General features: G+C 44.6%; 1 protein-coding gene across 3 annotated transcripts in view; it reads right to left on the minus strand.

The window, feature by feature from the left end:
• SYT9 (synaptotagmin 9) overlaps window positions 1–13,346 on the minus strand; it is a 193,358-nt gene that overhangs the window by 123,357 nt on the left and 56,655 nt on the right. For all 3 annotated transcript variants that reach the window (XM_067039474.1, XM_067039473.1, XM_059068975.2), the window contains exons 2-3: window positions 9,360–9,711; window positions 964–1,510 (exon numbers count right to left, since the gene is read on the minus strand). In XM_067039474.1, the coding sequence (XP_066895575.1) occupies window positions 964–1,510; window positions 9,360–9,711 (899 nt within the window). The remainder of the gene's footprint in view (window positions 1–963; window positions 1,511–9,359; window positions 9,712–13,346) is intronic.

The raw sequence follows: 13,346 nt of genomic DNA on the forward strand, positions 1-13,346 counted from the left end.
GCCTTTCACTAAATGGGCTCCAAACTCAAGCTAGATCATCATCCGAGCGGAGTAAGGATTATGGTGCTTTGCTGTCTTGGATGCCAAGACAGAGAAAGAGAACGATATCGCCCTCAGAAGATGAGCTAACAAAGCTGCCTGAGCGAATCTGGACAGGGAAAAGAAACAAGTGGCCTTAAAATATCAGAGTCCCCTAAGATAGTCCAATTTTCCTTTCTATTTCAGGAGCATCAATACACCTCCGCAGATAGTGAAAAGGATGCAAGTGGAGTAAAAATATCACTGCTGCAATGTCGTGTTTAAATGTAAACATGAATACATAGCAACACTACATAGCACTTCTGCCCTCTCTCCTGAGCTCTAAATAGGATTTGACCTTGTATAGATTAGTTTTGCCAATATCTGTAGATCTTTACAGACTGACCTCCTTGTAACTTTGATTCTGTACTTAAAAATGTGGTGCCAACTCTTCCCAATCATTCTCACTTCTGGGATTAAAGCTGAAGATCTGATCATGGGAAATGCTGCTGAGCTGACCTGAGAACATGGCAAGGGCTTAATGCTCTCGGAGAGTAAGGCAACGGTCTCTCAGCTGCAGATAACAGTTAATAGGATGCCAGGATCCATTTAGCACAAACAACCTAAGAAAGCTCTAAAGAAAATGAGGTAAGGAGGACGGATAGTATCTAGTGCCTATTAGGGAATTGCTTAGAATTAGACAGTAGAAAAGGGAGAATGTTATTAATATTGCTATCATGAGTAATTCTCAGAAACTGCAAAATGAATATTGTGAAAGACTTGTTTCTGGAAAGGTACAAGGAGGTTTGAAGCAACAGCTCTAAGTACATTGAGATAAATTTTATACTCTGCCCCACCCAAATAAAATAAGGTATACGTAATCTGTTTGCATGCTGACCGAGAAGCGCCCTTCCCCCAACCAAAATGAAGAAATGTTAGACTCACATTGGTGACGTATTCGATATCCTTCCAAAGGATGCACTCCCTAGGGAAATCAGCCAAGTCTAAGAAGTGATCCACCACCACTTGGCCGATTAAGTCATGGCGAGAGAACCTGTCAAAGTCATAGACAGAGAAGTGAAGCTTCCGGGCTACAAGGTCATTGTAGGGAACCGGAAACAAAAACACTTCATCAAACACAGGGTTCAGGGTCTTTCTGTGAACTTTAGTCTGGTGTTTTGTTTTCCGATCAGGAAGCAAATAGATCTTGACATAAGGATCTGAAGTCCCAGAAAAGTCCTTGGCGGGCAAATTGACAGCTTTGTGAATCTTCACTATGAGTTGCTCTAAGTCACAGTCATATTTTAAAATGAAGTTCAGCTTCCCACAGGCTTTGCTGTTACTCCTTTTCCCATCCTCATTATCCAATGACCTCTGCTTATATAACTCCGGTTTAATTCGGCCAATTCCAGTCAACTGTTCCTGTTTTTGAAGCTGTTGGATATTGAAGTCTGGGTTTGACAGGTTGAGTTGTCTTCGGATTGAATTATGCCTTGAGTGGAGAGCAAGAGAGAACAAAGTTATAACCTCATTAGCTCCAGGTCTTTCAGAAACTTGTGCCTGGGATGTAGGTAGACTGATTAACACACTGTTAAAAGCTTAGATCTGTGGGCGCTTTTTTTTTTGGGCCTATAATCAAAATGCTCGGGCTTCCCTGGTGGCGCAGTGGTTGAGAGTCCGCCTGCCGATGCGGGGGACACAGGTTTGTGCCCCGGTCCGGGAAGATCCCACATGCCGCGGAGCGGCTGGGCCCATGAGCCATGGCCGCTGAGCCTGCGCGTCCGGAGCCTGTGCTCCGCAACGGGAGAGGCCACAACAGTGAGAGGCCCGCGTACCACAAAAAACAAACAATTAAACAAAATGCTCATCAATGAAAGTAAGCTGCTCCCCAAGGCTTGAAGCTCAAAACTGAGGCCTGGCATCAGGAAATGAACTTACTAACATGTGACCTCGGAGCTTTAAAGGTTTAATGCACTTTCTAAACTGTCTAATATGCCATTAAAGAAGCTTATTCAGCTGGTGGGAGGTAAAGATTTGAACAAACTGGTTTAAAAAATAAAATTATTCACCTTGATATATAGTATCATCCTGAAACTGAAATAGTTAGCTATGTGTTATCTGAAAAAAAATGGATCTTTCTCTAAATTACACAGAACTTCCTGTCACTGGCTTTTAGCCTACTAAGGCTGCATATTCTCACTGGGTCAAATCAAATCATTTCATTATGACAACACAGTTTTTGCTCTTCTGGAAATGTATGTCACAGGATGTGTCTGCTTGTAGGGGACTCTGTTGACTCTGACAGGTGCAAGTGCCAGCTCCGTGGCTGTACTACTGCTGAACCACATGGATGATTAGTGATGAGGAGGAAGGGTTTTATTTCTGTAACAAACACTCAGGGTATAAAAATTAAAGGTAAGCTACTATAAATGTATATAGGGATTCAGTTAGAGAAGTTTGGAAACTGATATTTGCAAATTAAATATCTGCTATCAGAATCAACTTTTCACCCTATAAACTTATTGGTTTGGGTTAAAAGTTTCCCCGAAATTCTCTTTGCCTTACCTTGTGTGGGTCCGCACAAACTGAGAGAAGTAGTCATTACATACAAAGTTGTTTTTAAGGTTATTTTTGTTTGTTTTTAGCTCAGAGTTCAGAGCCATTATATTGTATTTTGTGCAGCCTCTCAATAACCTTAATTAAAATAGCCTCTCTTCACCAGAAGGTGAGAGGGAACAGTCAAGCTGTCTCTGAGGGGCTGGTCAATAGTTGAAGAGGCAGAGTAAAGATCAGAGTTTGTCTTCTTTTCCTTTCTTAAGACTACTTTATGAAATAAAGACATAAAAAGGGGATTAATAGGCCCCGAAACGTGTTTGAAATTATTCTCCCTTGTCATACAGATGCTGTGATGCCAAACATTCCTCTTCATCCTAAAATACCCTCCTGACTACTAATCACCCACGTGGTACAACAAGAGTACAAGCACAGGGCTGTCACTTGAAGCTGTCACAGCCAGCACAGCCCACACCCAGACACACACATTCCCACATGTGCAAAAACTGTGTGGTGCGAATGCTTCTCTTGTGGGATTTAAATTTCTTACAGAGAAACCCACCATCTTAAGTTTTCTCTGGATCTTTGGATTTTTCAGCAGGAGGAAGAAAGTCGGGAATGATGTTAGGCACCTACAACTGGTTCTCTGCACTAGTATAGCCAGGTCTGTCCCCTGCCTAGATGTTGAACCTCTGTAGTGCTAGAATAGAGCTTTAATCCTGCTCTATTGGGATCTCTGGGCAGAAAGGTCTGGCGGGGAGCAGCAAGTATCCAGCCATATGCAGAGGCCATAAATGGCTGGTACCGGCTCCAGCTTCCTCTGCCATTGATTTTTCTCTCTAGGCTGGATTCAAACAAGGGCCCTACTTGAGTCTGGAGTCAGTTCCCACCTATGATGGGCCACTCTGGGTGCTATCTAGTTAGTCAGTGGTGCAATTTAAATACTAAAAGTACACCTTCAAGACCAACTAGGTGTCTTGAAGCCAACTACCTCCACTGGATCTTAAGAAAGAGGACATTACTGCAACTCAACAAATTTGAATGTGCGAAGCAAGGGGTTAGGTAGGGTTGAATAGACAGAGAGGCAAAGCCTCCTCACTGCCTTCAAGGAAGTGCCTTGCCAGGAGTAAAGAGATAGACATACACTGACTATAAATCAGGGCAGAGGGGGATAAGAACTGACCAGAGGTTAGGGAGAGGGAGAGAGGAAGGCCTCTGGCTAGGGAAATTGTCACGGATGAGATAGTACTTGAGCCAAGCCTACCTACTTAACCTGGCCTCATACTTCTCAGCCTCCCAGCTGATGCTCTAGACCTCAATAGGGAAATTAAGTTTTCCTCTTGGCTCCCAGCTCTCCAGCAGGATGGGACCTTCAGCTCTTCTGTCCCAGCAGCTTTCACCTCATACATGCCCATATCTTCCATTCCAGGCTCTATTAAGAACCAGAGCTCAGAATCTCCAGCATCCCTCCCATCGGTGGATTTCCCCTGCAACCATGGACAAGTGTACACTCTTCTACCCTCCCTCATCTCAGGGACCACATCTCAGAGGGGAAACTTGGCCTTATCCCTTCCCTGGTTTGGGGCACCATTGTTTACAAGGCTTTGTGGGGGGGTCCAAAGACAGGAAAGAGAGAAGGAAATTGTGACTTCAGAACCATCATGGGTTTCTTTACAAAGTTCAAGTCACGACAGGGAAATTTGGAAACAGACCTTCTTGGAATCTTCCCTTGTGATGGAGAGGAGAGGGCTGGGGTGTTCTGAATCACAAGCAGACAGAAGAAGGGTGGATAGCAGATGGACAGACACAGTTATCTGACTCCAAGAGCAGGAGGAAATGGGAATCTGAAGCTTTCTTGTTCTGGGATTCAGAGGCCTTTAGAGTGAGTGAGATAATGGAGATGCAGGCATCAAGCCTTGGACGGTGGAGGTGTGGGGTTAAGTGCAGCTGGATACACTGAAGCATGTCCTGCTCCCACCCTCCCCAAGTTAAAAAGGCATGAAACCTTGGTGTCATCGTCAAATATTTTATCCCGTTACTAAAATGAGCCTATGTCCACCAACACTTTCTCTAAAGTAGCTCACATCTCATGCCTCTTTCCATTCCCACTGCTTCCAATTGAGTTCAGGTCCTCATCATCACAGGTCTGAACTGGACCCCTATATCCAGTCTTCACCCCATCCCACGCATCTTATACACTCTTGCCAGATTAATCTTCTAAAGAACAATCTGAGCGATTTAATATGTGTAATTGGTGCTCTTTTGTGTATTTCCCCTTTCAAGGCCAGGGCTATATCCTTTCTCCCTCTTTACTACTAGCACATAACATAGAACTTTGCACATAGCAAATGTTTACTACGTGTGTCTAGAGTAAACATATAAATGCCATAGACATAACAGTTTCTGATAATTAAATCTCAGTAGAGAAAATACATATTTACACCTGGTTTCGGGGTCTCATGGAAGTTGAGAGAGGTCTAGGCAACTTCTATTTTTGAAGCTGTCAGTTTATTAAAATCTGAAGAAATAACTAAAAGAGTAATTCAAAAAATTATGTTTTAAATGTTTACATCTAACCAATGCTCTTAACACATAAAAATATATAGCTTAATAAAACTGTGCTACTCCTAGAGTAATTGCAGCACTTAATCCTAGTGGGCCACTTACTGGAGTTGCAGCCAGTAATGGGACTCAAATTTAGAAGACTCAAACTGTCTTCTTTCAATTCTGTCAGAGTATTTCTGTGACTCTAAGGATTGCTTAATTCAGAGACAAGCTCAAAAGTCTAAATGTAAGGCTCTGATGAACGTGAGACCTGGGACAAGTGACCTTCCGTTGGCTTCATACCATTATACGCTCTACTCAGTTTATACTTTTGCGCTTTGCCATTTTGGTCAGCAGAACATGCGAAAAGTGGCCTGCTACTGATGAATGTACTCTGTCAGTCATTCATGAAAAATTCCACTATGTGCCAGAGGCTGCACTAGGGGTTAGATATATAGCGAGAAGCAGAGCAGATATGGTCTTTGAACTCACAGAACTCAGTCTAGAGGGGAATATAGGCAATAAACAAACAATCGTAGAGTTAGAAATAGATTTTAATCCTGTGAAGAAGTGAAAGTAAGGCAACTTGTGGGAAAATAAAGAGTGGGAGGGAGTGGAGGAAAGAACACCTACTTCAGATAGGGTGGTGAGGGAGACCTTTCTGAGGAGGTGACACTTTAGCGGGGACGTTAAGACTGCTTAGGAGCCTGGCATGGCAAAGGAAAAGGAAAAGCATTCCAGGATGAGGGAATAGCATGTGTGAAGGTACCAAGGCAGGAAAAGTCAGGGATACTGAAGGAACCAAGAGAGAAGCTAGTGTAGATGGAATGTGATGAGCTTTTTTGGATAAGGCCTCTTAACTGAGTCCATGTTAACAAGGTCCTCTGGGTTTGTGCCACACGGTGGTCTGACTGGGAGGTGAGGCCGACAGCTGACAGAAGCAGACTGTGGCAGTATTACACAGGCTGTAACAGACCTGATAAGGAGTTTGTGGTGTGGAAAGTGAAATTTTTATAAAGTTAAAGTATTTTAAAGGAAATTTGAGAAGACTTAAAAAAAATCAACCAGATTGAACTTTCATTTTGGGACATGAATCAGGAAATGGATTAGATGGCCTTTCAAGGTTCCTTCTATTTGAGGATCCAGGAATTTTCATATATTTGGAGTCCTCTAAAATGTTCTGGTATTGAAAAGTTCTATAAAAAAAAAAGATCCACATTCCCAGGATATTAGGTCATTTTACAAAAGGGATTTCATCCAAATTGAAAGGAATTAACAGGAATTTTGGAGGGTTCTAATAGTAACTGAGTTAACCAGAAACAGAATGCAAACATGCTTGATCTTGGAAGAACAAAAGAAAGTCATCCTGACCAGAAACATTCTTAGAAGATGGAGCAAAGCTCATCTTTAGGACATTCCAAACGGAGGTGGTGGGAGCCACACATATCCAAGCTGAAGAGGCCAGATGACAGTGGGACTTCCGATGCAAATGCCGAGGCTGAAGCTGTGCCAATCGCCATGGCAGTGGGGAGGCCTTAACTGGGAGTCTAAGCTTTGTATGCTCTGTGCTGAGCAGGTACCCAGGGAACTTTGGGACAAGTGATAACAGGTGCAGGAGGGAAGCAGTAAGAAAGAAAGTGACAGCAGTGAGAAAGTAAAGATCATCATGAGAAAGAAGGGAATAGAAATAATAACTAGCAGAGCAGACTGTGTAGAGCCATCTCAGCAAAGAGTACCCTCCCTCTCCCCAAATATGGTATGAAAAATGCTACTTAAAAAAGAATGTTAAAAATGTTCTGGAGCATCAAGGAAATTTCATTCATTTTGCCTGCTTTGTCAGTAAAAAGGCTTTGTGTGTGCATGTGTGTTTATAACACAACCCTAAAGAATTAGAAGACCACACCCTTCTTATTATGGAAAGACCATGAGTCAAAGATATGTATTTCTAGACATAAGCCATAAAACTAGGTCAGCAGTAATTTAGATAAGAATGTTTGAAATGCGAAATGATGCAAATTATCAGTATTAGGTCAAATGCAGCTGGAAAGAGTTTAGTTTTCTTATGGTAGTCAAGTATTACCAAACTTGGTTTTGGCTATCAGAAGAGAAAATTTAATTGCATGACTCCAAAACTAGAATAAGTCTAAATGTCAAATGCATTTTACAGGGATAATTCCTTCCCTCTCTCTTTTTAGTTCTCTTTTTCCTTCTACCCAATTTCTACAAATCAGTGGTGAAGAAATCTACAGTTTTTAGTTTTAAATGAAATCTATTTTTTGATATGCAGGTTACTTATACATTTTTCTAGGATAAACACTGTAATAATTATAGTGATATGACTGCTATCAATTCATTAGAATTATGGCAGAGTCCTCAGACCTATAATCTAATAAAAACACAGCACTATCACTCTGTTTTGATGGAACCCAGATCAGAAAAATTAACATGCAGAGTCAAACCAGATAGGAGACAATTTCAACGGAGACCCCATCTGAAGGCCCTACGTACTGAAGCACTGAAAGGATTTTATCATGAGTCTGCACCACTGCACAAACTCCACGGCAGCATCAGACAGAGCTCCAGTTATATTTAAGTCTTAAATCTGAAGAGAAATCCTAATGATAAAATCTGAGGATTTCTTCTAAATCAAATGGCAAACAACCATCCATTTCCTCACACAGGAATATTTTAGGTAAAGCTCTCTAATTCAGAATTGGAAATGATGCTAAAATAGCTTTCTGAAAAAATTAAATTATAAACTGTCATATTCCATCCTACTTAATGTGCATGAGCAGAGCCTCTAGGATAAACTTGATTAACATAAAAAAGGGTAAAATCTTATTTCTGTTTCTAGAGAACAAATAAAAAAGATTTAAAAAAACAATAACCCCAGACTGTGCTTGTACTTTCCAAATAACAGCACATACTATTCCTCCAGCTATCACTCAAGCAAATATTTTCATTTTAAAGAAAGCTGCTTTCTGGGTTTCTTTTCCTGAAGTCTCTTAATGAGAGTGAATTTTTATATACAGTGATTCAGAATTGGCTGCTTAGCCTCAAAGCCACCTGTATGCATCTGAGTCTTGGGAGAGGCAGGTCTGATGATGATGATGATGATAGCAGCACTGAAAGCAAAATGGCAGCTCAGGGTGTGGAGAAGGTGCTAGACGCAGGCCTGTGCAAAGCACATGTGATGCACATGTTATCATCTCATTCTCAAAACCACCTATCACCATTCCCCTCTCACAAGGTAAAACAGAAACAGACGAAGGCTAAATAACGTGTCCAATATCACACTTGTAGGTAAAGCTAGTTCACTGGACCCCAGAGACCTTGCTTTCCTTTTTTTTTTTTTTTCTTTTTTCTTTTTCTTTTTTGTTGTGGTACGCGGGCCTCTCACTGCAGTGGCCTCTCCCGTTGCGGAGCACAGGCTCCGGACGGCGCAGGCTCAGCGGCCACAGCTCACGGGCCCAGCCGCACGTGGGATCCTCCCGGACCGGGGCACGAACCTGTGTCCCCTGCATCGGCAGGTGGACTCTCAACCACTGCGCCACCAGGGAAGTCCAGCCCTTGCTTTTTAATCACTGCACTATATTATTACTCTACTACGCAAGAGCACAGAGCATCCAGCCCATGGAAAGAGAGTGACACTGGGCCTGGGTACTCTGGAGACCTTGCAAAGCCTGGAGATGGACAAAGACCTCCAGCCACTGTGTGGACTCTACAGAGAGCCTGTGTGTGACAGCTAGGCTAGGTCAGAGGCACGGAGAATCAACTCCATAGCACTATGAGAGCAGCACGGAAGAGTGGGTAAAAACTTGGGCTCTGGTGTTGTTTGAACCGGGGTTCAAACCCTGACCTGGGTGCTTACCAATAAATGACTTTGTTTCTTAATCTCCTCGACTTAAGTTTCTTCTCCTGTGAGATGAAAATGATAATGAGATCCATCTCACACAAAGTTGTGAGCTAATAAAATAATACACATGAAGTTCTTAGATAGTCCTTGACACAGTAAGTCTTAGCAATGTTAACTATTGTTATTACGAAGTAAGTATAGACTAAGCAGTGCTCAGGAACCTAACAGGAATACAGGAAGCATCAAGCTTTCCCATATTCATGTCTCTGATGCCTAATGGACGTGTGGAAGGTTACAGGCTCCTCGGCTAGTCAATGCTACTACTGCCAAGAGAAGGGAACAGGGCGGTGCTCGCCTCGCATCCAGAAAGGAAGGGGGCATTACTGACCGAGCTGATGAGGTTGGCTCTGTGACTTGGCGCTGTACACGGACGCCACGGGCACAGTTCTCCTGGTCCCCTGTCTGGGTCGAGAGGGGAATGTCAGGGGAGGTGTGGCTTATCTTCATGGAGGAGTCTGGACAAGGGGTGGGAGGGTCTAGGAAGCCCTCACTGGTCTCCTGCTCGTTGGTCTCTGTGTCCATGTAGTTAAGAGGCTCCTGATTGTTGTCTTTGCTACCAGAGAACAGGCCTCGTTCTCGCCACGGAACCCAGCAGAGTTTCCAAGACACGAAGAGAGACACGCCAAAGAGGGCGAGGCCACAGGCAGTGACCACAAGGGTCAGCAGGCTCACTGAGATATCTGCAAAGAAGCAAAGATCAAAGGTCAGTGGGATTGCTCCTCCCGTGCCCACCCACTGCACGGTGCGGGCAGAAAGACCCTCTCATCCATGCATCTGTCAGGAGGGATGGCAGAAGGCCGGGTTGGGCATGCTGCTGGGTCACCCGACTCTGAGGCACGGACAATGAGGACTCAGATACAGGCGCAGAGGATGTAACACGCAGGCATGTTGAGAAACAAACAGCCTGCAATAGCAAGAGACAGCATGTATTCAGGGGACCAGGAATGCCCTGCAAGTCAACTGAGACCCTGTCCCTCGGCAATACAAATCATTGATATTCTGGGAGCAGGACAGCTTCAATTGTCCTTAAAACTTCCTCTGTCATCTCAGAGAGCAGTATAATATAAATTTGGGGATTGTTTAAGTAACATCTTTTTAAAACAAGAGAAATTAGAGTGCTTTCCCCGCCCTCTTTTTGATAGGAACTTTTAAGGGTCTAAGCAAAATGATGCTCAAGTCCTCCCAAGCCTCAAGAATACCCACCACCTGGTGGTCAGGTGCCCAGGATGCGGGGACGATGGTCATAGTTTGGGTTTCCCCAGTAGCAGAACTGAGACAAGTATTCAAGGGCAAGAGGTTTATTTAGAATGTGAAGAAAACACATGTAGGGAAGTAGGGAAGTGATCCAGGTAGGAGAGTAGGGAAGTAATCCAGGGGAGTAAGAAAGCAGCCAGTAAGGGGGGCCTTATCAAGCCAGTTACCACAGTAGGAGACCGGAGGTTAAGCTGCTAGGGAGGTTCCACACCCCAGAGACCAGGGGACTGGGTTATTTATAACATCAACCCTTTTCGTCATTGATTTGAGGGCAGCTCTCAAGGGGCATTTCTAACCTGCAGCATGGGTGGCAAAGTAAGTTTCTGTGGCCAGAAAATTCCCACATTTCAAATAAATGCAGGGCTGGCCTTGGAGGTCAGCAGGCATGTGCTCAAGTGTTAACGGAGTGGGGTTTTGGTGGGGGCAACAACATCTGCTACGTGGACCGCAGCCCCATGGCCTCAGCTAGGGTCCATGGCAGTGCAGTGTCCAGTGGCTGTGCACCCAATTCTCAGAACAAAGCTCAACCCTCTTGAGGCTTCCACCACCCTACAGTAGAGCCAGGGAAGCTGAGGCATCGACCTGAACTCATTCCTGGCACTGTAGTGCTATAAACTCCTCCCTTTAAAGGACACCCCTACCTGTCCTTGCTGGGCTCCATTACATCCTGGAGCCCCAAGGATTCTCCCCAGGTTCTGTCTTTACTGTCCATCATTAATACTTGTATCGTTTCAGCCAAAGTTTTCTGGCTGTCCATTACATGCCAGGGACTGTGCCAGGCTTTGGAGACACAATGGAGAACGTGATAGACACACTCCTACCTTCACAGACTCATATTCTAGTGAAGGAGAAAATTAGGACTCAGTTACTTAATAGTCACAATTTCAACGATCCACAGCACACTAACAGTCCATGAGGACTGAGGCAGTTTGCAGCTCTGCTGAGGCATGCACATGAACCCCTCCTGCAAGTCACTTACCTACAGAGTCAGGCTGACCACCTACTGTCCGTGTGCTTTTCAACATGACTCTGAAGGTACTTGATCATTCTTATGAAATGATAAAACCATTTCTTCATGAAAAATTGCTCTTGACAGAAAGCCAGCTGCCAGGGCTGGTGATGGATCTAACGCATCTCCTCTATGCCTCCCAATCAATCTTTGCCCTTGTGGCGAAACAATATTATGTTTCTGTTTGGAAACATGGGGGGGGTGGTTCCAGCTTCAACATGGGTAACTGAGCTCAAAATCTTTGCTTATCCCATTTCTCTCCTTAAATATCACTGAAATGGGATATGCAAGCTATATGACCATGGAAAACAAGGACAGGTACCTTCTATCCATCAGTGAACGAGTGATGCTGAGGAATTTCTGGGATGGTTCTAAAGGAAAAGCCAATCAGGGCTGAACACTTAACACAGGCAAATGAAGGGACACAGAGGGAAAAATAAAAATTAACAATCTCAGGTGCAGAGCAAAAAGGGCAGGGATGGGGGGACAAGGAACAGAGTCAGTGGGGGCAAAGTACAGGGCACCAGAAATCACACCTCATGGAGCCCCAACTTGAGGTGGAGGAGAGCACGGTTTGGCCACAGGCTCCACGTGGCTCTGAGAGCTCACAGAGCAGGATGGAAAATTTGTTGGTGACAACTTCCATGACAGGTGGTAGTACTGGGGGTACAGGGAAGCAGGAGGCCCCTCCCAGGTAACCAGGCTGCCACAGCAAACGTTGGCCCCCACCTCCTCCAAAGAGAGCGCCACAACACAGCGAAACCCCTTAACACGTTCTGTAATCCAAACAGAGGCAAAAGCCCCTCCCTACATCCTGTTAATCACTTCAGCACTGTCCTGACACAGACACCACTAGGAGAATAGCATAGGCTGGAGGAGGCATACACCAGAAGGCAGCAAGGTTTAGGAGTGTGACGTGATTATTACATATTACTATTTACCAAATAGTCAATCTTCCACACCATAATGCCCCCTCCAAGGAAGGAGCATAAATCTAAATCTAAACCCCCTGATGTTGGTCTTGGCCACGTGACTTGCTCCGGTCAATGAAATATGAGTAGATGTGGCTCATCCACCTTCGGCCAGAGGACTCTTGGGCTCCCACCTTCTGCTGTGAGAAGAAGAGGTCTTAAATAGGGCTGATATTTCAGCCTGGGTGCCATAAAGGGAGACTTGTGGCATAGGCCCAAAGTCCAGAATGAGGAGCAAACTTAAACCTGACACACGGACTGGGGCAGGGCAGAAACCGATCCACAGGTCCATGAGCAAAACATAAATAGCTGACGTTTTATTTAAGTCACTAAGGTCTCAAAGGCGGTTGTCACCGTGGTCAAAAGTTGACTAATAAACAGGACCGTATAATTTGTTGTCCAAGACTAAGATACTTTTAAGAGGGAAAAAAGGCGATATCAACAATCACACCAACAAGAGACTTTACCCAGGATTGTCCAGGACTATGCGCACCCTGCATTTAGAATCCCACCTGAGCTGTGAACTCATCAGCTTGGTACAACATGGCCTCTCAGGGTTTACTTGGTGTTGGCAACATGCTAAATAAGGGAAATCCTGGGCCCACTTCTGCTAGTAACCATAAGGCCCTGACCCGGCTCAAGAACGATTCCAGCTTGTTAGCTGACTCCCAGCTCACAAACCCCAAACACACCTTGCCCCCAAGTCCAGTCATGGGGGATCCATGAGAGCAGGGGTCTGGTCTGAGCAGGCACTCAGTGTCCATCTGATGCAGCCCACCAGAGGGCCCTGTGGTCACTTCTGTGTTTACTGTGAGTTGAGGCTGTGGCCTGTAAACTCCAGGAGCCGCTAGTCACATTCATAGTCATGATAAATGTTTGTACATATAGTTACTACAGAAAATGTCTGGCAAATAGCAAGAAGGCCTCTTCCTCATTCACACAAAGGGGCCAGGTAGGTGAGCAGGGGGCCAGGGAGCACCTGCCAGGAGAAACCAACAGTGACCCACACAGCCACACCAACCACTAAGTGTAATCGATGGAACTTCTGCTTGCAAACAGCTCAGGGTGCCCTCTACACACT

The sequence above is a fragment of the Kogia breviceps genome, chromosome 7 (assembly GCF_026419965.1).
Source record: "Kogia breviceps isolate mKogBre1 chromosome 7, mKogBre1 haplotype 1, whole genome shotgun sequence".
Classification (NCBI taxonomy): Eukaryota; Metazoa; Chordata; class Mammalia; order Artiodactyla; family Physeteridae; genus Kogia; species Kogia breviceps.